The 10,988-nt window shown below is 40.6% G+C and overlaps 1 protein-coding gene across 6 annotated transcripts; it reads right to left on the reverse strand.

The window, feature by feature from the left end:
* Positions 1 to 3,969: 3,969 nt before the first annotated feature.
* MRPL42 (mitochondrial ribosomal protein L42) lies at positions 3,970 to 9,676 on the reverse strand. 6 transcript variants are annotated; one of them, XM_083821613.1, is made up of 7 exons: positions 9,562 to 9,584; positions 9,287 to 9,332; positions 9,032 to 9,193; positions 7,896 to 7,959; positions 6,773 to 6,857; positions 5,366 to 5,529; positions 3,970 to 4,136 (listed from the first exon to the last, which is right to left on the reverse strand). In XM_083821613.1, exons 3-7 carry the CDS (start codon positions 9,111 to 9,113, stop codon positions 4,091 to 4,093), a joined length of 441 nt encoding a protein of 146 aa, XP_083677739.1. In that variant the 5' UTR covers positions 9,114 to 9,193; positions 9,287 to 9,332; positions 9,562 to 9,584; the 3' UTR covers positions 3,970 to 4,090. The 6 variants fall into 6 exon arrangements, with proteins under 6 accessions (XP_083677739.1, XP_083677740.1, XP_083677737.1 ...); XM_083821614.1 differs by lacking the exons at positions 9,287 to 9,332; positions 9,562 to 9,584 and adding an exon at positions 9,597 to 9,676; XM_083821611.1 differs by lacking the exons at positions 9,287 to 9,332; positions 9,562 to 9,584 and adding an exon at positions 9,597 to 9,648 and having other exon boundaries at positions 9,032 to 9,252.
* Positions 9,677 to 10,988: the final 1,312 nt, after the last annotated feature.

A 10,988-nucleotide genomic window follows, 5' to 3' on the forward strand; every position in this document is an offset into this window, starting at 1 on the left:
GCTGGAGCACCTCTCCTACAAAGACAGGCTGAGGGAGTTGGGGTTGTTCAGCCTGGATAAGAGAAGGCCCTGGGGAGACCTGACAGCGGCCTGCCAGTGCCTAAAGGGGGCCTACAGGAAAGCTGGGGAGGGACTCTGTGCCAGGGAGTTCAGTGGTAGTGGTAATGGCTTTAAACTAAGAGAGGGGAGATTAGGATTAGATGTTAGGAAAAAATTCATCCCTCAGAGGGTGGTGAGGCCCTGGCACAGGCTGCCCAGAGAAGCTGTGGATGCCCCATCCCTGGAGGCGTTCAAGGCCAGGCTGGATGGGGCTTTGGGGAAACCCGGTGTGGTGGGAGGTGTCCCTGCCCATGGCAGGGGGTTGGAACTGGGTGGTCTTTAAGGTCCCTTCCAACCCAAACCATTCCATGATTCTGTGACTGGAACAATGGCTTAAATGGCTTAAAGTCGATTTATTATACCATAGTGTTAAAGCAAAACCTGCACCCTCCACCACAGAAGAACACAGCCTATGTCTACTTAATCTCTTTGTTATATAGCCTTGTGCTCTTTGGGGGAACAGAAATGTGAGAAATTAGAGCAGCTCGCATACTAAAATTCATAAAGACTGGAATAACCAAGAAACAGCATTGGCTTTAAACAGAAATTGCTGTTGTGACAAAATAGGGGAGATGCAGCAGTGATTCAGTCATGGTACAGCAGAATTTAGAGATGTCAGGTGAAATTCAGGCCTACTACAGCCATCAACAGATAAGAAGGGAACTTCTCCATAGCTGTGTATGGCTGGGGGGAAGGGATGGATAACCACTATACCTCCATTTTAGTCATGAGGAACTGAAACATAGACACAAAACTTGTCAAAGGAGCATATTTGGCAGTTGGGTCCCATTATGCCTGCACTGTTGACTCATTTTTTCAAAACCTCAAGGTGTTTTTTTTTATTATTTGTTTCTTTTGTTTTGTTTTTGTTAAGTATGAAGACAGGTACATCTCCACTACACATTACAAGAGTAAAATTGGTCAAAGCAAACAGGAAAAGTCCTACAAAAGAACCTTTACCTTTTGAATCCAAGCACTTACAGAAATGCTAGTAAATTCCTTATTCTCACAAATTAAATTAAATTAAATTAAATTATTACCATACTGTTAAGTTTCACAAGATAGCTAAATTGTCTATGGTTTCAGACAAATCCAGTAGAGCTGTTGTGCAAGATTGCCTCCCGGTGGTGGTACCAAGGATTTGCAAATGACATAATTTGCACAGACGAGGCAAAAGCCTGTTTTAAAAGAATGCTTCCTTTTTTTTTAATTCAGGTCTAAGCAGAGAAAGTGAAAGAACTTTCCTTTCGGTAGAACACCAACATAAATTTCAGTGTGATTTTAAATGGCCTGCATCGAGGACAAAACTTCTGATATTTGACTGAAACATTTTTCTAGCGGCATACTAACAATCAAAGCTTCAGCAGACTTTTACTGAAACATTAAAAAATCAGTAAGACATACCCAATTGCATACTATCCACAGCAACTAGGCTAGCAAGGTCTGAAACGCTTAGTAACTATTCGATACAAAGCAAATGACTAAGTGCCTAAACTTGGATAAAAGTGCACCGGAGTAGACTTACCATACTTTGAGTTCTATGCAACTCAAGTTCTCAGTTACAAAGGTAACACACACACACAAAAAGAGCAACAATACCTAGAAATCCCAAACTACCTTTCAAATAGGCTTTTTAAAGACAGCTTTATGCAGCTGTTCAAGACAGAAAATCAGGAGGACAGCTTGGAATTACTGTGGAAGTAGGACTTTAATAAATTCTGCTTCAACTGACCCAGCAGATTTAGTATAACAGAACAGGAAGACTGAATGGCAGCGTAATGCAGCGAAAGATTTTTAAATTCTCACTTTATGGATTAATGTAACAATAAAGTTAGATAAAATAAATAAAATGGCAGAGGGTACGTATAGTGTGTTTTATACTTGGTTTCCAGTAACTGGTCAGAAGAGTAAGTACTTTAAAGGTAGCAGTCCAGCACAAAAAGGATTTTTAACCCTCAAAACGCCTGAAAAGTGTCCAAAAGTGTTTGGGAAACATTCAGGAATTGAGCATTTCTGCAGTGACTGTGGATGTTTGATCACCGACAAGAGTTTGACAGGCAGGAACAGACAAACATAGTAATAACATTACAACAGGTTTCCATAAAAAAGTCTTAATAGTATTAGGCAGGAATAAGCAAAAGTATGTGTGTGGGGAGGGAAATAAATACTTGAAAGTTTAATCCAAGAAAGAATATATTTTCTTAAACTGGAATGGAGTCAAACAGTGACAAATTACGTCTCAGCTTTCCAAAACAAAGGGCAGTTCAATTTTACACAGTGGAATGTAACAACACTAAGATGTAAGCTTCTCACTTAAGGACCAATGTCAGTACCGGGCACCGTGAACTGATGCAAATACTAAAATCTGCTACACCTCTAATTACTAAAAAAACTCTTTAAATGTGATCTTATAGGCAGAAAAAATATTTTTTTTTTATTCAATTGAATTTGCAAAGGAAGCAGTCATCCTTTTTATAGTTATACCTTCATGATAGCATCTTTTTTACCATGTGAGCAACGCATCGTATCACATGGAGCCACAATCATTCGGGTGATGTAGGATTAAACATGGAGTCAGATTAATTTACAAGCATAACAGAGAGAAGCAAAACTATTTTATGCTGTGCCATGATGAACCATTATTGGCTAACTGGCATTAGGTTTTAAAAATTCATTTTTAAAAGTAATACCAAGATAAAGACTTAGAGTAGCTTAACAGTTTTCCAGAAGTACTTAATGACAGCCTTTTTGCATGCAACTGACATTACTCTTACACAATTAAAGCCCTCAAGGAAAATGAATAACTCCACAAAAAGTGGTTGTACTTCATACTAACAATGACCAGAACTAGACTTTTTGTATGGTACTCAACTTCTAGCAAAACATATAGATAGCACATGCAAAATGACACCAGACTAATGCAAGAAACAGGTACCTTTCTAGCTTATCCAAGTTGCCTTGGAATGGAAATACTGTCAAAATATATGACACATGGGATTTTTTTTCTTGATTATTTACTAGGATATGCAAAGATGACTTAATGATGTCACTGGGGTCTCTGCAGAAGCACAGTGTTCCAAGCTGGCCTTTTCTATCAGAAGGCTGATGCCTAAACTGTAGACTGGAGTAAAGGATCTCCTATTTCTGAGAAAAATGGTAGGTGACAAAATATTTTAATAGCAGAAACTTTGAAGGACTGCAAAATGCTAAAGGCATGAATTAGAATAAAACCATGTTTCTTGAAAGCACTTGATATTATAAAGGGCCAGTCCTTCCCTCTTGGTAAGCTGGAACGAGCTGTGTGTCTTCAGTGATTGATTACCCAGCTAAAGCAAAGAACTCTTCCTGCCCTGAGCTACAGCCATTCAATGTATGTATGAACATTGCATCCTCACTGAACAATAGTTGGAGTGAGTTTAAAAAAAAAAAAACAAAAACCAAAGCAAACATACACAGAAACATCTCAAATATTTGGGAATGCCAGGCGATTTAGAAGGATGAGCGATGCTGTAGAAGCTGAAGTTTAACCAAGTTGGCCAGTTTTCAGTACCTGACAAGCCTTAAATTCTTTAGACTTCAGCACTCAAAGCTTATCTGCATTTCAGGTACTTGATTTCCAAAAACACCAAACTCCAGCATGTCCAGTTCTAGAACTCCCATTCTGAAATATTGCTTCTATGTATTCCCTTTACTAACGATAAGCCTCTGGCCTGCTTTAATCAGATCACCCTGTCATGTTACACCCAGTTCTAAGACTAGCACGTTCACTGACCCTGCACATACCATATGCTTCTGAGTCCTTACTTCATTACTGCAGTTTTGCTGTTTTTCTACTGTTAACTAATTGAAATAGGAAAAAAGAAACACAAATTCAGTTAAACATGGTTTATTTAAAACATTCATGTAGAAGTGACAAACATCTCACTTTCTGTAATTTTTATTTCCAATAAAGATTAATAGCAAATTGCCGATGAACAAGAAGTTATCTTAATTATCTGTCTTTAGGAGGATTAGGATTCTTCCGTCTTCTATGATACCTAGAAAAAAAAGAGGCTGCAGTGAATGCAAGCTTTGGAAAGTCTTTGATTTTCCTGACATTCTTCCCCCCAGCAAGTAGTCTGGAGGTTACACAAGTAAGCAAAACACAAGATACACAAGCACAATCCACAACAATTCATTAGATGTCATCTCTGTTCATGAAGTTACATAACACTACTCATTTCTATTGCTACATCTGCTACAAGCACGCACTAATCCAATCAGTTCTACAGCTGAATAGGTACTAAGGCTGCTGTTTATTCTTAATCCTTTATGTGAAGTTAATTTTATTATATAGTCAGGTTTTCCTCTGGCTAAAATGATTGCTACAGAACAATCGGGTACAGGAGTTATGGCAGACTGTACTTGAAATAGTGTAATATTCTGCAAACTAAAAAAAAATAATATATATTTGCAACAAAAATGATTTAATTACATTCCTACATTCTTAATTACCCACCCTAAAACAAGGAAGATACAGTTTGATGCTCATTAAGTGACAGCTACCCTTTAGCCATAGGGAGTTCTACCATTTCATCTCGTTCACCTTTTCCCAAAACACAACAATTTAAAAAGTGTGATGGGGACCAAAAAAATTCTCCCATTCTCCCTGTATCAGGTCTCCAAGACTGTAAAGTTAGCAAATGAAGTGTAGTAACAGACTGGAAAGGAGTTACACAAACTAAAATGCCGTTTGTTTCCAGTGGGGTGTCTGAGCGTACACAGTCTCTCTAAGCTCAGTCGGGCATGCTTGTACCTCTCCCAGTAGCTTTCTGAACGCAGGGTACACCAAGGCACACCTTTCCTCACTTCAAATGAAAAAACTCCACTATTCTCAAGTCTGAGAATCACATTTTCAAGCTGTATTAGGTGATGTCCATTGAAGGTGTAACTTCACTTACGCAACTTTAACAAATAACCCGGACCAGTAGCTAAATAGATAGTATGAAAAATTTCTACTCCGTGGTATTTTTCCAAAATCGCAAAGGCTATCAAAGGGGCAGAGGTAAAAAAAAAAAACCCACCACCACCACAAAAAAAAAAAACACAGAAATACAGGCTTCCATTTACACAATATTGCATTTAAAGTTGTAGGCACTAGCCCATGTGCTAACAGTATCTCATCTCACAAGACATATCCTAGGCTGAATTTGGTCATAAATTATTCCTGTGTTTCCCTTTACCTCCAAAAGGAACAAACACTGAAAAGAAAAAAAAAATTACTTACTGTCCTACAGGATACCACCGATGTTTTGTTGTGTAAAACATTTTGCTGAGCTCTTCAATTGTAGGACCTCTATCATCCTTTAGCTCGTTTTCATTCAGTCTGGATTTTAAAACTTGATCAAGTGTTTCTTCTTTATTATTCACTGGATCTGGCCGTGGTATGGGCTATAAGAACAGTAGCACATATATTTCCTTTTTCTCCTCTTTGATGAAAAACAAAAAGTCAAGCTACATTAGTAACATTACCATTTACTAGCTGAAACCAAAGGAATAAAGAAGAATTCTCATGAAAGTACAGGCTATTTACAACACCAGCACCATCCCCCAGTCAAAACCACATCGCCATGGGGCAGATCTCTGGAAACATTACCCCAGGTGCTGGAGCTGATTACTGTGCCCCTAAAATCAGCGCTGCTGTCATCACTATGGCTGATCTTTACAATTCACTGGCTGAATAAGCATCAATTTACTGACACAGAAGTACTCATATTCTTCCTATTTATAAGTTTATTCATACTGATGATCATCATTTAGTCACACTGCTAAAAAAAATAATCTTTAAATGGGTTGTACTTTGGAGAAGAATGTCACTTCCTAAGTGTGCATCAGCTAACACCAAGATATTTGTTCCCATCCTAAAACTTACCTACTAGCACTGCTACTAGTATTTTTCCCTGATTTATAGCCTTTTGTTCCTGAGAGACATGTAAACGATAAATTTTGAAATACCAATATATAACTTACAGGCAAAGAGTGCTAAACTAAGTTTTCAGTGGAAAAATTTCACGTTGAATTATTTCAGCAATGCAGCTACCATTTGCAAGATTTTACTAGCACATGAGAATTGGAAATTGATACAAGAAGCATACAGTTTTTCCAGTGTAAAGAACACGCTGACAGTACTGCTGATGGATTTAAAAAAAAGGTCAGTATTTAAATTTTTCTGTGGAGTTTATGAACCCATGGTGCTGAATGGAATTTAAAGCTCGAGTTGAAAATAGCAGCAGCAGAGGCACTTCTTCATATCCTCTTGCCCAGACTGCTGCATCTGTCCATAGCAGGATGTGTGAACCGTTGCCTGAATTTCAAACATCCTCTTTGAGAAGCATGCTCTTAGAAGCTCGCTTTTTCTGTAGCACACAACTATGAGTATCTCATTTAATTCTTTGTTAATTACTGTATGCTGTAATACCTGAGCATTTCTTACTCTGTAGCTTTCCCTCAATTCAATTAAAAATAAATGCCCTCCTCATAGCAGCAGCTACATTCATCATTCACTTACTGCACAGATATGCTGATCACATAAGAATTACCTCAGTCTTCCAAATTACAAAAAAAAACAACAAAAACTCAGAACTGCTGTGCTTTTACATGACTAAGAAATGTAAGTGTGTATACGTGGACATACTTTTGTATACTCATATGGAATCTCAAGCGAAGGGTGGTAGCAGACAATCGTCTTCAAATCTGACGTCAAGGCAAGTTCCACTTTGCTATAAAAATAAAAAGTTACCTTCTTAAATGTATCCAAGTTTCAGAAATGCTAAGCAACTGAGCACTGGATTCCCAGAGAAAACTGTATTTCATCCTGAATTCATGAATTATTTAGCAATCTTCTGTAAAAAAATACCTAAAAAGGGGTCACAAATACTTTATCTGAACTTCCTGTGAGTTTTTCTTTCAGCTACCTTGGTGGTATTTTTTTTTCTTTTGGATAGAAAAGAAGGGCTAAAATGGAGGACTACAAATAGCTAGAAATATTGTTTGTAAAGAAGTCTTTAAGATGTTGAATAATTACATATAAAACTACATATAAAACAGTCAGGGATAACAAATGTCAGTAATATCTAGGACAACACGCCTTTATAAAAAGCGTGGCACCAGTAAGAAGGAATACGAAATAAAGTTCTTGGGTTTCAACCTTTATATTTGGTAACAGAGGGTGGTCAGCACAATAAACAAGGAGTTCTACTGAGAATTTCCTTGAGGGAGTATGACTCTTCTCACCTTCCTTCCCTACTTCTATGACATAATAGCTTCCTAAGAACTTCTACAACGCACATGTTGCATTTCTCACTGTTTGTATCAGCTCTTCCAGTTTCTACTCTACTTGAATCATCTTTTCCAGTTTCCCATGCAGCAGCCCAGCAGTTCCTGGAGTTTGTCTTAACAATAAGCATCAGGGAAAATCACTGCTGTTAGTTACTTTTGCTCTTTCACAGACAAAAGTGTAGCAGTATTGGGGTCATCAACAGGTTTTGAATTTAAAATGAGTCATGCACGATTTTTCATTATGCTTATTTTTGAAACATTAACTTCAAATTAAAACTTTAATTTTTTAATAATAAAACTTTTTAAATTAAAACGTTAAATATTAACTTTAAGATCATTAAGATCAGAAATAGTATTTTAGTTTAAATTATAATATATGTGTCTCCAAAACTAGCATCATATGACAGCTTCATGACAGAGCAAGTAGCCTGGAATAAGCATCAAAGGGAAAGGTCACACGTCAAAGCACATTAAGGTACCAGTTGTAGTCTTCAGGGAGAATCGAGTATGTAGATTTATGACAAGCATGATATACAGCTCCATCTGCAAAAAAATAAGTCACAAACACTGATGTAAAAAAAGCAGAGCTATGCCAAACATAAGAATATTTACATTTTCATTACAATCTAAGTCAGTTGGGGATTATAATCATATTCACTTTCAGATTAATAAAACTCAAATACAGTCTGAATAGAAGCTCACTTTACTGTGATTTGTAGTGCTACCAAAAATATTGTTATCCTACTTTTACTTTTCCATTATGCTGTTTTCCTAAGAAACATCACAGTATTTAGAAAATACCAACAGATTTCACGGTTAGAGTATATTCTTTATATACCCTGACTCTGTATATATATAGGGTGAAAAACATTACCATATGGCTTACAAGGAAGATCATCTGATCTGATTCTTTTTGTTTAATTCATAGCAGCATTCATTGGGAAAAAAAATTGTACTGTGCTAGAAACTGGTATGCACGCTACACAAAACCACAATGTCTTTGCTGCTGTAACATCAGAGAACGTTATCTCTCCCCAGATTCCTGTTACTCCAAGGAAAGCAATCACAAGAATTACAAGTTGTAAAGGGGAGCATACTGGACTGTACTAGCAAACAGACTGAGGGAAGTGATTATCTCCCTGTACTCGTCACTTGTTAGACCACATCTCGATACCATGGCCACTTTTGGGCCCTCTGATAAAGATAAAATGGAATAAATTCTGCAAACATCCACCAAAATAGCTAGGGGCTGCAGCACCTGCCCTGTGAGGAGATGCTGAGGGACCAAGGCTGTTTCAGCCTACAGTTATGATATAGCGTAGACTTTTCTCAGCATCGTTTATAAGTCTGAAAAATTAAGTTTAAATCTTCAAGTATAATTTAACTAGCAGTTGGAGCAATGTTATTTACACACTAATTAATAAGTTAGAGGAGTGTCATGTGTGGGCACTGGAAAAAGCAAATCAGGACACCCTTTAATAACTAAAGAGAGAAAACAGAATATCAGACTTGATTCAACAATCCACTTCCATGTTCTTGTTGCTGCAAACAGCGCAGAGAAGGGGCTCTCAAAGAGCAAATTTCAACGTAGGACCCCAATCCCACCACCACTTACTCTGCAGCGGGACCTGCCTGCAGGGAGCTGCCGAACGCCTCCAAAGGACGCGGGACCACGCGGTTCTGAGCGGCGCTGCCATGCTGGGTGCAGGCAGGAAACCGGTGCTGGGCAGGACGGGCCTGAGCGAGACGCGGCCCCCGTCGCGGTGCACAGCACCCTCTGAAAGAGACCGGCTCCGTAACTGCTCGGGTACGAGGGTCAGCAAATCAATTCCTGACCTTCGGGACAAAGAAAATCCGTGCAGTGTGTTACCTGTCGTCTGTCAGCCGTTCAGAAGCCCTTACGGTTCCAGATACGCCTGTCTCCTCAGCGGTCAAACACGGCACAAAGCTTTATTTGCGGATAAGGATCTCCGCGGACCACGTACCGACCCAACGCCCCCAAACACCCCCCATGCACGGGCTCCCCCTCAGCCCGGGGCCGAGGCCTCCCGCCAGCCACCACCCTGGGAGCCCCGGCGCGACACGCAGCTCCTTTCGGGAACCCAGCCCGCGCCGGCCCTGGTCACAAAAATAAAAGTTAATTACACAGAAGAGGGGAAGGGGCCGAGCGCTGCACCCACCTCCGCGGCCTCCTCCGCCCGCCCGCCCCCCCGCCGTACCGGAAGCCGGCCCCGCCCCGCGCCGCTCCGCTTCCGGCGCCCGCCCCGTGGCCCGCTGGGAAATGTAGTGCGGGGGGCGCCCCGTGCCTCCCGGCCGTGCGGGTACCCGGCGGAGGGTTTGGGGGCGAGCCGCCGCCCGCACCGCAGCCACAGACCCCTGGGCACCGTCCCTCCAGAGGGCGTTTCCAACCCGGGTGTGTCAGGCCTCCACAAAACTCACCCGGGTGCTTTTGGAGACAGAAAGCATCTCGGAGGCGGTGCTGTGTTTATGCAACAGCGATAAAAGAAGCAGGGAGAGACAAAAGTCGGTTACCTGACCTGCTGCTGTAGGACCTGAAATGGGTCCAGCACTATAAGTTTCCACATGCCCATGAAGCATCTCATCTGTGTCTCTAAGGCACGCCAGCCGACTGTGTGCCAATTCCTTCCACAGAACCGCTCCTTCAGAGAGCTACAGATAATGCGATCTCTTCCAGGTGCCTTCAGCCTGAAGATACATTGCATCTTTTCTCATCTGTGGCGTAGGAATTTCACGCAATCATCAGTGGAAGCCTCACGGTTTCAGCAACAGCTGACCTTGTTCTGTAGTTGCAGAGCAGTTAGCCATGCCGATAGCCTCCAGAAGCCTAGCAGGCGTGTAGCCAGAAATCTCTGGTCAAGAGCCGGTTATTCCCACAGATCACTCCCGTGAGCAGTAGCAAACGTTTCTTTTTGGATATTTTTCCTGACAAGCGGGAGATGAAAGGCTTGGAATACTGGAGTCAGTAAGCCATGGAGAGAGGGGCAGAGAGGTGCCAAAATGCTTTACAATCTAGGTTTCATCTTTCCAAGATGCAACCAAGATCAGAAACTGCATCTCCACTGCAAGACTCCTCCGCGCTTTCTCCATCAAATTTCTGTGTACAGCCACAGTGATCTGCTCTGCGCTCGGGCACCAAACAGAAGCCACACAGTTCTGAGTATCTTCTGCTACGTACCAGCTCGTTATTCCCACAAGAAAATTGTTGTGCCAGGATGAGGTCAGCTCTTGGATGAAGAACAGCCTTTTGAAGCTGAATGCAAGCAAGAGAGTGGTTATGCTGATGAACAAAGAAAACATGTTGACGATTTTAAGCTCAAGGATGGTGTTGACAAAAATAAATGATTATAAAGTGTCTGAAAGAAATGCAGTCTGGAAATTACTATAAGGAAGTGAAGTCGTGTTTAAGGAGTGAAATTCTAGAATACCTTGTCCATGGGTATTGTGGGGATAAACTGATTTACTTCAGACTGCATCTTGCTGAGTTTATGAGCACATAAACTTTGTTGTTGTCACAACAGGGGTACTGCTTGTCAGGCTTCTTACCAGGATCT

This window comes from Anser anser (genome assembly GCF_964211835.1).
Source record: "Anser anser genome assembly, chromosome: 1".
Classification (NCBI taxonomy): domain Eukaryota; kingdom Metazoa; phylum Chordata; class Aves; order Anseriformes; family Anatidae; genus Anser; species Anser anser.